The sequence below is a fragment of the Zingiber officinale genome, chromosome 4A (assembly GCF_018446385.1).
Source record: "Zingiber officinale cultivar Zhangliang chromosome 4A, Zo_v1.1, whole genome shotgun sequence".
Classification (NCBI taxonomy): domain Eukaryota; kingdom Viridiplantae; phylum Streptophyta; class Magnoliopsida; order Zingiberales; family Zingiberaceae; genus Zingiber; species Zingiber officinale.
Window position 1 is genome coordinate 5864490 of NC_055992.1, and position 17183 is coordinate 5881672.

A 17183-nucleotide genomic window follows, 5' to 3' on the forward strand; every position below is an offset into this window, starting at 1 on the left:
AAATAAATAAGTTATACTCAAATAATTAAACCATCAAAATCATGATCATATTCCATCACCGAATGTTTCAGATTTATACAATTTAATCTCCATCAATTTCCCGAGATCAATATCACAAAGCGCATAGGCACAAGAGACTCCTTTAGTTGCGCCTTGCGCCTAGGCGCAGCGAGGCTACGCACAAAACTAATATGAATTCAATGTTTCAAACCTGCAATACCTCCAATTTTACAAGTTAAACAGTACAATTGACGAATACAAACGTCCTGAAGGAGCCAAGAACATTATGAGATCCTAGTCACACCGTATAATCGATCATTTTCACCCAAACATTAAACTGGAATCCAATGCTAAAAAATCCAACATAATTCCTGAGCAAAGTATCCAAAACACTGAAACTGCAAAAAAAATTCCAATGCTCACGACTAATTATGAATGGTACATGCCAGTTACCGGATATCATGAGCAACTTTTGAGTCTTCAACATGTGTAGTTACTAGTTCGGGCCACTTGGGCGATCAGAGCATTCATTAAAGATGCCAGGAACATACCAAACATCATTCATCAAGTAGAGAGAGGGGAGTAATGGGTGACAACTTTTAAGATCTTTCAACTTCATCTAAATTTTACATGCACCACAAAATACAACTTAAATGCATACAGAAATAGGCCTAAAGAAAACAAAATAAGATAAAGATGCTTTAGATTCTTTCTGAAATCATGAATGGAAATACTTACATGATGCTCCCTTCTTGCAGTTCCCCATCTCATGAAACCAGCACACGCCTGTGTTCCCTCTTGGGGGAGCTGATGATCCTCCAGGCTGCATCCTGTTCCATGATGACCTCGGATTTGGTTGTCTCGAGTCATTGGCCCTCGGGTTGTCACCCTGGCCTGTACGCCCGTCTCCAGCCTGGGGTGGTTGACTACTAAAGCTCTGAGGATTTCTAACTGGTGGATTCACCTGGGGTGGCTGACTACTAAAGCTCTGAGGATTTCCAACTGGTGGATTCACTTGCGGTGGTTGACTACTAAAGCTCTGAGGATTTCCAACAGGTGGATTCATTGAAGGCTTAATATTTCCTTGTCCTGGTCCCCAAGCCGGATTCATGTTCATGGCTTGTGCAGATGTTTCCATAGTGTGGCATGTGTTTGGCTGTAGCGGAGCTACCCAGCCAGGGCTAGGGTTTGGCTGTCCTGGCATAAACATGGGCCAAACGGGATTCATGGGAAAATTTCCCTGCAATTGAGCTCCCCATCCAGGAGTTTGATTTGTGTTACCCATTGCTGGGGCTACCCAACCTGCATTCATATTTGTGTTTCCCGGTGCCGGTGCCGGTGCAGCCCAACCAGGGTTCACCATAGGATTTACCTGATTTTGTACCCCCGAACACATGTTAAAATCTGCAAGTGTTTGAGTAGTCTGTCCCCAAGGCATATTCATATTGTTCTGAGCTACCATTCCCCAGCCAATGTTCATGTTTCCTTGAGGCACTGCTGTCCAACTTCCAGTCCCTTGTGTAGAACCTGGATTTGTGCTTGGGTTTTGTGAAGCCATCGGAAATATTGAGTTTTGAATATTAGATCCATTAACAAATCCCATCTGTGTTGGTTTTACAGATATGATATTGGCATTTGATCCAAACTGTGAAGATGGTGGGTTAGAACCATTAGAACAGAGCAATTGGGTATTATCGTTGCTAGCTGCAGCAGAATTGGGAGCAGAGCTCCAACCATAAGGTGCCATGTTCGATGATGGCATTTGATTATAAGTGTTGCTCATGTGTATTGGAATTTCAAAGTTTGCTGGATTCAGAAGCTCAGAATTTGGAGCTGCAGAAGCTTGTGATCTCTGAGCTAAGATAGACTCTGAAGCATCTGTTTGAACAAATAATTTTCTAGTTGCATCGACTGAGGGTGTACTGACATCAGGTGTTTCAAACTTTTGTGAAGTCACAATTTGAACACAGGCAACAGGATCATTAGTTGGTCCAATACCATCGGATGATCTACCTTGTGTTGTCAGTGAATGTTTTCCAGGGTGGTTTTGATCATGTGTGAGAAGAATTTGACTCTGGTCAGCCGACTGAGAGGCTGCTTGATTATATTCAGAAAAACTCGTCTCATTTGCTGCTCCTTCATGGGTCCGGGGCCTCTTCATTTCAGGTTCCAGAACAGATGCAACGTGAAGAGATTTTCCGCCATCTCGAACAACAGCTTGATCAGGCACAAACTGTGTAGCCCGAACCAGGTTCTGTTAATGAATTTGCCATATTTCTTAAAAACACTATTTCCTCCATGCCTCCTGTAGGAGTAACCCAGCCTGAAGCCGTGTAATGGACAGAAACATTAGGTGCCATATGTTTATTTGCAAAACCTTTGGCATTTGACCAACCTTGGCTGCTTGGTTGTGAAGTCAGAGTAGGTACATTGGAAGAATCATTTCTCAGCTGATACGAGTCATTTAGTGAGATATTTGTAATGGTACTGGATAATTGATTACTTGTAGAGTTGCTATTGAATTGAGAATTCACATAGTACTGACTATTAGGCTGTGACTCAATTGGTTTTTTTTTTGTCCTTGTCCAACCCTAATATTGGCAGCATTTGGTGATGTGCTGGAAGGGGCATCCACGTTTGTAGATGACCAGGAAGAAGGCTTCACCTTTTGTGTATTTTCCTTACTTCCTCTCCGAACACTTTCTGAATTTCCTTCCACACTAAATGGAGTAGGTGAAACATCAACTAAGTCCTCAGTGTTCTTAGAAGGAGGTTCCCACTCAGGTAAATCTTTCTCAAATTTCCCTGCCATTGCATCAGTCAACGTGATAGAGTCCTCAGGCTTATCAGAAGTTCTCCAAATCATCAAATTAGGAGGGAAGTATCCAGTTGTACTCCACTTGCGCAATTGAGACATTGAAAATGGTCCTTGGATTCTTGCGGATGGATCTTTATAATGCCAAATCGTTTCTGATTCACTTGTGTTTGATTTAGTTGCATTCCCAACTGGCAATGATGCCTTTTGATTACCATGCGGACCCTCAGATGATTGTTCCATTGAAAGATGCTTCTCGTTGTACAGACTGCCATCTGGTGCACTTGCAAGTACACAATTTTTTGGAACCTCAGAAACTAGCTGGCGCGTGTCATTAGACTGGTTCAAGGAAAAATCAGTTGCATCAACACGTCTCCCAGAAAAGGAATCTGACAAAGGCCTAACTTGAATTTGAGAACTTCTGTTTGACTCCCAAACGTTTGAGTTTTTCCGGAAACTACTCCAATTTTCAGTTGAAGCTCCTTTCCCAGGAGACTTTACCTCCCTCCCATTCCTAGTGAAAGAAGATTCTCTCAACTTGTCATAGAAATCTGCATGCTCAACAATCAATTTATAATTTTATAATTATAAATAACAAAAGGAAAAATTGATATGAGGTTTGAGATAAAAGATATGAACTGCCAAGTTGTACTATACCATGCTTTCCCACATCTGCCTCTTCTTCCGCTGCAGACTCAAAGTCTGGGTCCATATGTGGGTCGGTGTGTATATCAGGGGCTTCATTCAGCCTGCGGTCTGGCTCTTCAGGCGTGTTCAACAGTTGTAGCTTCTCCACACATTCTCTAAGCGTGGAGGAAAGTTAAGGTGGTACCAATATACACATTACTAATATAGAGTAACTATGATCAGACAATGGGTGGCATGCAAATTAGCAGTGAAGCATGCAAATGGTCTTGGGATTCAATTGCATTCTGCCCAATCCATTCAGCAATTTCTTTCCCGCACCTAGACCAGCCTGACCCAGATATGTGGATCCATTCAGTGATTCAAAAAAAACAATGAAAGCTATTACTATTCTGATAAGCAGCAGGGTTTAGAAGATATACTTCCCAATAAGAATAGTTTGCAGCAAAGGATATTCTTTCCGGCGGTCTTTTTCACTAGCACGATCATGAAGATGACCAAGCCTCGATTTCTCACTTTCCAACCACTGAATAAACAATAAAAATGTTTGTAGCTTTTCAGAAAAAACGGGGGGAAAAAAAATTGAACATCAAAAAGAACTTCAGAGGAAGATACATCATTTACTCTTACATGTTGGAGAGACATTGCCTTCTCCAGAACTTCTCCCTAAATAATGAAAACAAAAACCATGACATTTATTCTGTTTGAAATCTAATAATACAATGATAACCAAACAGAGTTATACCACTGTTAGTCGTCCAATAAACCCACATTTAATGCTCTGCCTTAAGCGTTTGCATTCCTCCTACAAGAACATGATCTTATCAGGCATGACAGACAACATATTGTCCAGTCAAATAGTAACTTATTTGCCTTTTATATAACAACTCAAAAGAGGCAGAGTAGTAGATAAGCCAACTATTATAGGACCATTAAGGATTCCAAAGAGCTACTAAACTTAATATCTTCTAATTAAGGATAAAAACCTTCGAAGAGAAAGGTCATCAAGTTGTCTTATGAGAGAATTTTCATGATAACATGTTTGCCAGATACATATTGATATAAATTTCAAAATGTGAAAAAAAAAATTAAGATAAATATTTCTGTGGTGCAAATCATACTGTTCAATATTACTGTGAAGAAAAAGTTGGTAGGATTCCAACCCTAAAATAAATCATAGGCATTTAACAAACCAAACAATGTAACTAGCTCTGTTGCACACATTTAAACACGAGTATTTGACACAAGTATGGATTTAAGTGTTCAATACATCATTTTATATAAGGAGGATTGCAAAAACTAAATAGAAAAGAATCTGGATTACGAAAACAAGTATGAGGACATGACAAAACTTAACATATAATTCCAAATAAATTATATCAGAATCTAAGGAAACATAAGGCTAAGTTAATCTTATTATTAATTTATTTAATAACAATAATATTTTTAATCAAATAATTTAGAATTTTTGAATTGTACTCAAGATTGCTTAAACCAGGAAGAGGATATACTCAAAAAGTGTGGGTGCCCCACTGCTTTTGTCTCTTGACAGCGATTGTATGTGCAGGAAGTAACCAGTGATAGCTAGTGGTGTGTCTCCTTATGATAGTATTAACAGAGAGAGAGAATTTAAACTTCCGAACCAAGGTCAATCACAGTGATTCAGAAACCAGTACCTCACCATCGCAAGATTTAAATAATAAAAAACTTTTGACTGATGGGGGAATGCCAAAGTTCAATTAATACAGACCAATAACACCAATTGTAAGTCATCAGGTTAAAAACTGATTATACAAGAGGGTATAGAACGGAAAAACAAGTTAGGTAAGATATCAGCATAACCAATGGCAGGACATTATATGTCCATATAACCAATTAAAATGTTAGAGCAAGATATCAGGATAATGAAGATAGGATATTCCATGTCTACAAAAATTAAGATCCAAGAAAGCAAGTCTATTTATTCCTCTGGTCTTAAAGATAGGCATTGAAATTTCTTGAGATGTGATGATCATTTGAGGACGAGCTTCATAGTTGTCAAAATCAGCTGACACCAATAAAAGGGGTTATAATTGATCATTATCTGTTATCTTGTATTATCATGTATGAAACTATTTGGTTATTCTATTCTTTTAATTTTTCATAATGCTGATTTCACCAATCCGTCTGTTACAATATGAGCAATACTTAGATTTTTTGACCATGTAACCCTGATGCTGATTTTGGTAATCATGAAAAATGAAAAGAAAAATAAATCACATAATACAAAGTGAGCCCTTGGTGCAAAAAAACTATATTTTATTTGCAAATTATTGTGAAACAAAGTGTCATTAGATTCCATTTTATTCCATGTCATAATGATAGGAAGTCAAGTAATCAGCTAACTTTGTTCCCAACTATTTTGGGACCTGGCTACATAGATTTTATCCCTCCATTGAATTTTATGGAATAATACATCTTTAATAAATATACAAATAGATCACTTTTAATTAAACTCAATAGATTTTTTTGGTCTCCAGTTATTCTTACACCTTCAAATTGCATCGATACCAACTTGTCGAAAGATAGGCAATAAAGAATCAGAAAATGATTTTTTGAGTGCCAGCTTACATATTGGCAATGAGTCAAAGTTGAACTTAGCATTTTCTTCTGTATAAAGGTTCATAACATGAGAAAACCATAGACACCACATCAATACTTGCACAAGTTTTACATAGGTATTGAATAATAAGCAACTGAAAAACCCCTTCAAGCAAAAAATAATTGACAGAACATCAGCAAGAAAAACTATGTAAAGATAAGTTTACCTCGGTAAACTCCTGATTTGAGATGATATCAATTGTAATAATCTCCTTCTTGTTTAAATTTAGTATCTCAAGTGTTACATCAGTCATCCCCTTTCCACTTTTGTATTGTTCTGTTGCTTTGCCTGAACCTGGACAGAAAATACAGGCAGCAAAAATTAATGAACTCATGTACGAATATATATCTATCAATACTAAGTAGCAAGTAAAGCCTACCGATAACTTGGACCAACCGGTACATATATTGCCGTTGTCCCAGCCCAGAAATCCTTATTCTTACAAAGGATCCAATTGCTTTCTCCTCAAATTCATCATCCTCAATCAAGTTCTCCATTAAATTACGACGCAGATACATTAAGCTAATGTTGTGAACATCTACTGCTGCATAATCATCAAGATTGTTTAGAAGTTCCTTATCCTCCACCTTTTTCTGAACCTTGCGTCTCTTATCAAGAGTTAACTTTGTGGATGGATCATTATTTGCTTTAGCATTTGTTGGGTCAGAGTCGGGATCTACTATACCTCCTTGCTTGTCTTCACTATCTAGTGTTGTTACCTCTTTTATGAGAAAATGTGACTCGAGGAGTTTTAACATTTCAAAATGATGGATCGAAAGCGCTAGAGAGGGGTGAATAGCGCTCGTGGCTATTTTTAACGATTTAAAACACAGAATAGAAACGCAGCGGAAAGTAAAATAAAACACACAGAGACGCAGGTGTTTTACTTCGTTCGGAGCCTATGGCGACTCCTACTCGAAGGCCCACGGTCCTTGACCGCTTTCGGTGGGCAACAACTATATATCGGAAAAGATTACAATTTGAATTACAATCAGTGTAATAAAAGAACTAATACCGACAACACAAGATTGAAGAGTCTGAGCTTTGGGTTGTCGACGTCGAGTAGTAGTACTTCAAGATCGTCCCGTTGGCAGCACTTCACAGAAGACAGCTTAGCAATTGATGTTCTTTGGCTGCACCCTCGACCCTCTTTTTATATGACCTTCCGGGCGCCTGGAGTGTGACGTGGCCAACCAACCCGGATGCTCCACGTGGCGAAGTCGCGGCAGAGATAACATTTGGTCCCGGGCGCCCGGATCCATCCCGGGCGCCCGGACCCCTTTTTCCAGCAGGTTCTTCACCTGCAAAACAAGGTTAGTCCGAGCAATAATACCCTGCAAGACAGTGTTAGATTCTGATAAAACATAGTAACGAATAACTGACCGTCTTCGGACTGTCCGAGTCTGACTTCGGATTTCCTACCGGAAGCCCTAGGTCGACCCGACGCCTACTGTTCCCTCTACGGGGAACGCGTCCTCACCTACTCCCCTCAGGAGAGATTACCTGATGTCAGTCCGGTCCTCCAGACCGACTGGACTTTCCGCCTAGGGTTACCACCCCCTAGGACCTAGGGTTACCGCCCCCTAGGGTTTTTCTCCACCTAGGGTTACCACCCCCTAGAACCTAAGGTTACCGCCCCTTAGGGTTTTCCTCCACCTAGGGTTACCGCCCCCTAGGACCTAAGGTTACCGCCCCTTAGGGTTTTCCTCCACCTAAGGTTACCGCCCCTTAGGACCTAAGGTTACCACCCCTTAGGGTTTTTCACTTGCCTAACCGCAGCTAGGACTTTCCTGAAACACTTATTCAAACATGTTAGATCACACACTAACTTAACTTTGAATCTTTTGCCATTATCAAAACTAAGGTTCGATCGTCGGATGCTTCCCGCACCAACAATCTCCCCCTTTTTGATAATGGCAACCGAAATTCAATGTTAAGTACAAGAAATATGCTGTTATGTATAAGCACAAGACACAGGATAAGCGTGATAGCAAGATAAACATAGCTCCCCCTTAATACAAGCTCCCTTTAAACTATTTTCTTTGAATTTCTCTACTCTTTCTTTGAATTTGAATTTCTATTTGAATTTCTATTTTTATTTCTTTCTTTGAATTTCTCTACTCTCCCCCTTTGCCATATATCAAAAATGAACTAGTTTTTTTAAAAAAACTTAATTTTTCAAGACAAAATTTTAGCAGAAACCATTTTAACTTAGGCAAGGAGCAAGGAAAAAAAATTTTAATTTCAGAAAATTTTCAAAAAAAATTTTCAACTTCAAAAATTTTCAAACAAGATTCTCAAAAATTTTCAAGAAAAATTTTCAACTTCAGAAATTTTCAAACAAGATTTTCAACTTCAAAAATATTCAGGTGTTAAAAGAAAATTTTCAAGGAAAAAAATTTTTTAACTTAAAAATTTCAAAGTTTTAAATAGTACTGCTTTAACTTAAAAATTTTTAAAAGTTTTAAAGAAAATAATACTTTAAAAATTTTAAAGTAGAGAACACTTGAAAGTTTTAAATTTGGAGAAAGTTTTTGAGAAAGCTGCTTAAGGCATGTTTTTGAAATGTATTTCAAGAATACTTAAGGCAAAGGAGAAGCGATGACCTTATTTTTAAATAGCTTGCCGTTTGTTTTAGTAAGGTATCAGAGCCCTAAAGTCCAAGCATGAGTCAAGATTTGTTTTGATCAGGTATCAGATCTTTTAAGTACAGACATACTTAAACTTATTATTTCCTTCACCAACTGTCTAACCGTTTAGCTACTTGCTGATTGCCTAGAGGGCAACAGTGTTCACTTGGTTAGTCAAGTCAAGTCAATAGATCTAGTTAGATTTGACTAAGGTTGGAAGACTTGATTCGATTACTTTTAATCACGTATTTAACGCCCAGACTCATATTGATGCACAGAAATAAGCATTCTCGAGTCCAGGCTGTACCCTATGCATCTCACACCGTTCTATGTTTTACAAACACAATCAAGGTAAACCTAGGTGTTTGTGAGATGCTCTGGCTGAGTCCTGGGGGAACATGATTTCTAGGGGGGAAATCCTAGGCTAAATCCAACTTTTGAAAGTCTAGTAAAGTAGGGATTTTAGAAATCAAAATTTGCCTAGAAAAAAAATGGGATAAAAAGACTAAACTATTAGATTAGGGTATAATCAATCAAGTCTGAAGTAAAAAGTCGGCATAGATAAAGGAGTCATAATAGAGCTGCTACATGCTACTACATGCTGTACTAGAGTCATAATAGAGCTACAGTCGGAGCTACTGAGATGATGAAGGAGGTGGTCCGGAACCCAGCGACCGGAGTAGTGTCAGGAGCTCAGTGTGACGAGCCCGATCGTCCTCTCGTAGATCTCGGCGCAGGTCGGAGAGCTCCTGCCGTACGTCTCGTCGTAAGTCGGAGACCTCCTGTCGGACCTCTCGTCGAAGATCGGAGACCTCTCGCCGCATGGACTGATGAAACTCGGAGCTCTCGTGCTGGAGACTCGACATAGCCCTCTCTAGTCCGGAAACTCGATCAGCTAGAGTGCGAGGAGCTGGGTGTGGTGCTCGAGGTGGTGGTGGGGCAGCCTCCTCAGGAAATAGTGCCAACATGAACTCATCATGCTCTGCCTCCTCCGCCTGCTGGTGCTGTGCCCCCCTACGCCAGGACATGGTACCCTCATCGTCTATATGGATATTTGCTAGGGAAAAGTTCCTAGCTCCTATGATGTCAAACTCGGTCATGTGACGGATGTCACCTTCGGTGACATCAATGTGCAATGAGGACATGTAAGCTGTCAGAATGTGACAGTAAGGCATATGTACTCGTCTGCTGGTCACGTATCTAGATGCGTAAATAATAGTGGAAAAGATGTGTAGGCTGATGTCTATGTCTAACCTCTGACACATGGCATAGAGAAGAAAGGAGTGAAATGGACGCATCACCGCAATGTCGTGAGTGGTCAGCGGTAAAATACAAAGTACTAGAACCCTATAAAGGGCGTAGTCCTGAATTCTAAGGTTAAGGGACCTAAACTGGGTCTCAGTGGGATCACGTTGGTCCTCAAAGAAATACGAATAGATCGTATCGAGGGTAATGTGAGTAGAGATCTCCAAAAGGTAGCTCCCTAGGAGGATAGCATAAAAAGGTGCAGGGTGACTCTCGTAACCCTAGAAACTCACGAATGGTAGTGGGAGATAATGTGATATCCGTGCCAGCTGCCCTAGTGGTATAGGAGTAGTCGTCTACTTTCACAAGGTTGTTGTAAAATTTGGCACATAAACTTATGTTTATTGGGCTAGTGCACTCAACTAGGTTTCGCAACCTATAGTGGTTTATAGCCTCGGAGACTGGAATACAAGAGCGTAGAAAGAACGATCTATCTATACATTTGGTTCTAATAGCCATGTAATTTGTTGACATAAACTTAATCCTGAGTTCGTCGGTGGGAAACCTAGGGTCAATGCTAGGTGTAGAGGGCCCAGCACCAGATTTAGAACGCTTCCTAAATTTCAAATTAATATTACACTAGGAAATAAACAAGCATTATAAGAAATAAAGTTTAGGAGGGGGATAAAAATTTTACCGAGGAGCCATTGTAATAAATTTTAGAACTGACGACCTCGGTTAAGTCACGACTCTGTATCAACCGCGGAAAATTTTAATTTTGAAAGTCTTCGCAGGTAAGCTAAGAAGCTTTAAGGAGGAAGACTTGGGTGCAAGGGTAGGGGGCGCCTGCTGCCCCCTATATATAAGGGAGTCCGGGCGCCCGGACCTGTTCCGGGCGCCTGGGGTCTTTGTATGTTCGTTTTTTTTTTTTTTTTTTAATTAACTTAAAGATGTTTAAGTAATTTTGATTTTAAACATGTTTAATTGAGGATTATTTTAAATTAACTCAATTTTGAAATTGGTTAAGTTAATTTGATTTGAAGATGTTTAAGTAATTTGGAGGAATGTTTAAATTTTAATTTGCTTAGTCATCTCACCCGATTTATGTTTTTCAATCAGGGGATCCTATTATTTTGTGAGATGAATTAGTTCAATTTTTAGGATTTGTTTAACTTTACGTTAGATTCGGGTTTAGCTTTGGGTTCAACAAGTAAGCGTTCTTTGGATAAACTTCTGGGTTATGGTGAGTCACAAGGAGCTCATTAAAGTAACCATGCCTTTGAGGTTTCCCAAATAGTCCTACCCATTGAGCTTAATACTAAACCTTGGTCTAACTAGTTATGATCCATTTAAGGGTAGCTTCGGTTAGTTCCACTTGGCCAAATGCACCAGGTCGAAGCCATATCTTCCTAGACATGCGATGCCCAAGCTTCCCTAACGTACTATCATCCAAAAACTTCACCAGTACTGTGGGTCAAGTTAAACCTTACCCTTTTAATCTATCCTTATTTATCCTGTCGGGTAATCTACTCTTGTTTACCCATTTCGGGTAGATTAAGTTCGGTTACCCAGTCGGGTAAATAGATTTCGGAGTTGCCAGCTATTCTAGACCCTCCTTCTATTTTGATTTTTGGATTTTTTAATTAATTTCGAATTTATGAATTTTGAATGATTAATTTCGAATTTTGAATTTTCGAATTTTGAATTTTAATAATTAATTTCGAATATGAATTTTAAATTTTAATAATTAATTTCGAATTTGAATTTTAAAAATTAATTTCGAATTTGAATTTTGAATTTCAAATTTTAATAATTAATTTCGAATATGAATTTTAAATTTTAATCATTAATTTCGAATTTGAATTTTAAACTTTAATAATTAATTTCGAATTTGAATTTTAAATTTTAATAATAAATTTCGAATTTGAATTAATTTCGAATTTTGAAATTTTAATAATTAATTTCGAATTTTTAAATTTGAGTTTTAGATTAAGTTCGAATTTTTAACTTTGAGTTTTTAGATTAATTTTGAATTTTTAATTTTGAGTTTCTGATTAATTTCGAATTTGAATTTTGAATTTTAAGTTTAAATTATGAATTTTTCAATTTTGAGTTTTTAGATTAATTTAGAATTTTTATTGTTTTAGCTCCCCCTGGATCATAGCCTCGATAAGGTTTATTGAGGTAATGTATTTGATCCTTAGGAACCCAATAATATCCAAGTCCAACTTGATTGATCAGGTTGAACTTGGCAACCCATGCTTGGACCATTTTTCTATTTGGTTTTATTAAGGATAGGTAAGATTTATACTTCTTTTTATATCCTAGTCCAGTTCGATTGTAGATTGCCCTTTGAGTTCCAAGAATTAAGTCAAGATTCTTGGATCCCAAGGAAAATCGCTCTAGAGTTATTTTCAAATCCTTGACTTGACTTTTCAGATTGGAATTCTCTTCCTCAAGTTTTTGAACTTGAGTTGAGGTTCCAGTCTGAACTTGATCAGTTAAGGATTCGTTATTAGGCGTTTCTTTAAGGAGTGTTACCTCCTTTAGAAGCGCTTTAATTCGAATCTTAGACTTAGCTACTTTATGCATTAAATAATTAATTAAACTATATAACCGACTTTTACTTACAGAGGGGTTTGGCCCTTCGGAAACGGATGCGGATCCGTGGCTTCTCTCGGACTCGGCTTCCGATTCGTCCTCACTTCCGGATCCGTTGGTGAAGTCCCGGGCTGTCAAGGCAAGAAAGTTCGTCTGTTCTTGTTCTTCGTCGTCAGATTCCTTGGAAGAAGACTCGTCCCATGTTGCCTTCAATGCCTTCTTTCTTTTGGGTTTCTTTGGATCCTTCTGGTTCGGGCAATTTGCCTTGATGTGACCCTTCTGATTGCACCCGTAGCATGTCACTTCGAATTTGACCTTCGAGCTTGGTTGGGCTTCTTTAGACTGAATGGCCTTTCTGAGATCCTTTTTTGTTGAAGCCCTTCTTTTTGCAGAGATTCTTTACTAAGCTGACTATTTCGATTGTGAGTTCATCGTCGTCTTCTGAGTCTGGTTCTTCTTCTGACTCAGGTTCGGTTCTTCGCTTGACCTTTGACTCACGCGATCTCCCTGTTCCTGCAACCAAAGCCAACCCTTTTTCGGTCGGGCGTGCATTAGTCTGTTCGTGAAGTTCGAATTCTGCAAACAGTTCATCTAATTTAATGGTAGACAAGTCCTTGGAGACCTTGTAGGCATCTACCATGGATGCCCACAAGGTGTTCCTTGGAAAGACGTTTAGAGAATACCTTATGATGTCCCGGTTGTCTACCTTTTGTCCAATCGCATGAAGACCATTGAGCAGATCTTGAATCCGGGCATGGAGTTGGGTCACCTTCCTGCAATTTGATGTTAAATAATTTATTAAAAATTAAGTCTCTTTTACTTACTTTGGTGTCGGATGTCCCTTCGTGAAGTTCAATTAGCTTCTCCCACAATTCTTTGGCGCTGTTGAAGGGGTCGACACGGTTGAGTTCTTCTTTTGACAGGCCACACTGGAGGGTGCAGGTTGCCTTGGCATTAGCTTCCACTTTCTTGATCGAAGATGCATCCCAGTCCTCGTACGGTAGTGGTTTGCCGGCGCTGTCAGATGGTCGCTCGAATCCGGTTTTGACAATCATCCAGACTTCAAAGTGAGTCTGGAGATATGCCTCCATCCGACTTTTCCAGTACCCGAAGTCGTCTCCGGTGAATAGCGGAGAGCGGGCAGTACTATAGCCTTCTTAAAGGGTCATTTCAGTTTTACCTAAAGGGCAAAAAAAAAACAACAAAAAAATGTCCCAGGACTTGGTCCTGGCTTAGTCAAGTCCTGGCTTAGTAGTGCGGAAGAAAAAAATGAATCACTAACTCGGGTGGTGTTGCACCAATTCCGAGAAAAACCGATTCGAGGGAAAAATAATTAGAATATAGCTATGAGGCTAAATTCTAATCGACTCCGAAAAAAAATACCACGACAACAATATTTTGAATGGTGATTGCACCGATTCAAAATGACCCCGCTCTGATACCAATTGATGGATCGAAAGCGCTAGAGGGGGGGGTGAATAGCGCTCGTGGCTATTTTTAACGATTTAAAACACAGAATAGAAACGCAGCGGAAAGTAAAATAAAACACACAGAGACGCAGGTGTTTTACTTCGTTCGGAGCCTATGGCGACTCCTACTCGAAGGCCCACGGTCCTTGACCGCTTTCGGTGGGCAACAACTATATATCGGAAAAGATTACAATTTGAATTACAATCAGTGTTGATCCGGCGGTAAAAAGCCGGAACCCCACAAGGAGTCAACGCTGAGGGGAGGTCAAAGGGTCCAGTGGCTCACCCGAAAGGGGCGAGCCGACCGGACTCGGAAAAAAGGGAAATCTGATAGTAAAAAGACACCCTGGTAGGGACCAGGGTTCCGACGCTCAAATGAAGCAGTGCACAATGACCGAGCGGAAGGAAGCACCCCCCGGACGGCGCAAAGAATCAGGGCCGTCCGGACGACTTTCACCGCGTCCGGACTTTCACTGCCCGCCCGGTGGGCCAGGCTCCCCAGACAGGTGGTGGGTAAAAGATGGGAACATTTTCTGACAGCCGTCAAGTCGTATGGCTATGCCATACGACTAGCCTGACAACGGGGGTCCTGCCGTCCCATCAAAGAACATTCTCTCACTGTAGCAGTATGGGATCAGGTAAGCTCTCTGACAAGTGCATACCGTGGTATGGGTTGCTGACACGTACGCATCTCGATGGGCGTGCATCAATTCTTTCTCCGTCCTATATAAAGAGGCTATTACTTCGCCAAAGGTACGCATGATACAGATTTGGCAGCCACTTTCTCCATAGCCTACCTGACTTGAGCGTCGGAGGACCGTCGCCGGGAACCCCTCCCGGCCCGGTTTGTTGCAGGTTCGCCGGAGCACTCGAAGATCCAGCAGAGAGCGCCACGTGCCCAGCGTCCGCTGACTCTTGGTTCGGACAGGATCAAATTGGCGCCGTCTGTGGGAACGCTCCTGCATCCGAGCAGAGACAATGGACGAGGCTGGACGACAGCACACGGTGACGCTTTCAAGGGAGGAACTCGACGCTCTGGTCGAGATAAGGGCCGCCAAACTCGTGGAGCAAAAACAAAAAGCATCCGTCGAGCGGGCGGAGCAGCAAGCAACATCGGCGTCAGGTGGCCGAGCGGAAGCACCTCCAGCCACCGTCGCATTCCATCGGGCCTTATTTCGCACCCCTGGAGCCACGCCGGCCCGAAGAGATATAGGATCTTCCTCAGATGAAATGCCAAGGCGGGATGACAGGAAGGGGAAAGCTCCCCGAGCGGACTCCTCCCCCGAGCAGATCAATCGCCAATTCTCGGAGGCTATACTACGGGACCCTCTGCCCAAGCACTACGTGCCCCCGGCAATCGGCGAGTACAATGGAACAACGGACCGGATGATCATCGGGTAAGTTTGATAACTGACCACGCTCCATCAATACACCGATGGAGTGAAGTGTGAAGTCTTTCTTACCACTCTCTCGGGATCTACTCAGCGGTGGTTCGGAGGTTGTGAGACGGATCCATCACGAGCTTCAAGGAATTCGAGCGGCCTTCCTCCACCACTTCGCCGATAGTCGGCGTTATCAAAAGACAAGTGTCGCGCTTGTTCGCCATCAAGCAAGAGCCGAGAGAATCGCTTCGAGCTACAGCGGTTCAACCAAGTGGCGATGGACATCCCAACGGCCACCTCGGAGACGATGATGAACGCCTTCACGCAAGGCCTAGCGGATGGAGACTTCTTCCGGTCGCTCATCCAAAGCCGCCCGAGATTATGATCACATGCTACATCGAGCCAACGAATATATAAATGTGGAAGAAGCGCAAGCCGCTTCGGAAAAAGGAAGCTCTGCGGCGGGCACATACTCACGGCGGAAACAAGCCACTCGGCCGCCCGGAGGACCGAGGGCCGATGCAATCCGACCCCCATGCCGGATCTCACGTACAGGAGTGCCGCTCGGCCCAAGCCAAAGAGGAGGTGGACCCCTATGTTCTGCACCTTCCACCAGACGGATACACACAACACGAGGGATTGCGAAGCATTCCCTTGTTGTCCAATCCCGTTCCCAGGAAAGCCGAACGACGGTCTCCTCCCATCGGCAGGAGACATAGGACTCATGAAGGCGGCGGACCCACATCGAGGCGACATCGCAGACACCGATCGGCACCGATCTCCGGCGGGAGAATCGCGGGCGTCGAGAACGGTCACGGCACGCTCGGGAGGAGGAAACCGAACAATACTTCCGGGCGAGATCAGCGTTATTGCCGGCGGACCGACCGGAGGAGACTCAATCCAGAAAAGCGGGCGTCCGGCAGCTGCAGATCCACGCGGTCGGCTGTAGTCAAGAACGGGCAAGTGGACGGAAATCACTTTCGGACCGGGGACTTAGAAGGAGTAGAAGTGCCCCACGACGACGCTGCTCGTTAAAGCGGTAATAGCAAATTACACCATTCACCGCATATTTGTTGACACGGGGGCTCGGTCAACATCATATTCAAGAAAGGCGTTCGACCATTGCCAAATTGATCGAGCCGAGTGCGCCATGACGACCCGCTCACGGGTTTACGGGCAAGTTGGTAGGTCGGACAAATCCTAGCCACCTCTGGGAGAAGAGCGCTCGGGAGGACCGGGACAATCAACCGTGGTGGTCGACTCTCCATCATCCTACAACATCATTTTGGGACGACCGGCGCGCGAATTCCGAGCGGTTGTCTCAACCTTCCACCAAAAGATAAAGTTCCCAGTGGAAGACAAAATAGGAGAAGTGCGGGAGATCAGCTAGCAGCTCGGCGCTGCTATATAGAGATGATCCGAGCGGAGGCCTCGGAAGGCACCCCGAATCGAGGTACACGCCATAACCGAGAAACCTCCTGCTTTAATTTATGATGAAAAGGAGGAAGTCCAGATCCATCCAACCCGATCGGAGGCCACGACTTTTATCGGATCTGGGGGAAAAACGAAGGAGAAGCTGATCCAGTGCCTCCAACGAAATTATGATGTCTTCGTCGGTCGACACATGAGTTACACGGAATTTCGCGAGCCCGGCGCATGAATTGCATGTCCGACCGGACGCTCGGCGGGATTTTAGCGCCGAGCAGAATACTATTATCCGGCATAGAAAAACTTCAAGGCCGCCACATACGCGAG

The 17183-nt window shown here is 42.1% G+C and overlaps 1 protein-coding gene across 3 annotated transcripts; it reads right to left on the reverse strand.

Annotated features, from left to right (window-relative positions):
• Positions 1–583: 583 nt before the first annotated feature.
• On the reverse strand, positions 584–6864 carry LOC121969391 (zinc finger CCCH domain-containing protein 19-like). Of its 3 annotated transcripts, XR_006108557.1 has the most exons (8): positions 6481–6864; positions 6268–6395; positions 4206–4265; positions 4076–4126; positions 3916–3986; positions 3473–3624; positions 739–3366; positions 584–619 (listed from the first exon to the last, which is right to left on the reverse strand). XR_006108557.1 is itself a non-coding variant. In XM_042519477.1 (7 exons), exons 1-7 carry the CDS (start codon positions 6857–6859, stop codon positions 2531–2533), a joined length of 1662 nt encoding a protein of 553 aa, XP_042375411.1. In that variant the 5' UTR covers positions 6860–6864; the 3' UTR covers positions 584–2530. The 3 variants fall into 3 exon arrangements, 2 of the variants coding, with proteins under 2 accessions (XP_042375411.1, XP_042375410.1); XM_042519477.1 differs by having other exon boundaries at positions 584–3366; positions 4091–4126; XM_042519476.1 differs by having other exon boundaries at positions 584–3366.
• Between the last annotated feature and the right edge of the window lie 10319 nt (positions 6865–17183).

Excerpts from the sequence above, each read along its gene's own strand:
- LOC121969391 (XM_042519476.1), bottom strand. The coding sequence starts at position 6,859 with ATGTTAAAACTCCTCGAGTCACATTTTCTCATAAAAGAGGTAACAACA. Across the intron at positions 4,127-4,205 it reads TTATTGGACGACTAACAGTG|GGAGAAGTTCTGGAGAAGGC; the intron begins GTATAACTCTGT and ends TTCATTATTTAG. Across the intron at positions 3,625-3,915 it reads GAAAAAGACCGCCGGAAAGA|GCTTAGAGAATGTGTGGAGA; the intron begins ATATCCTTTGCT and ends ACTTTCCTCCAC.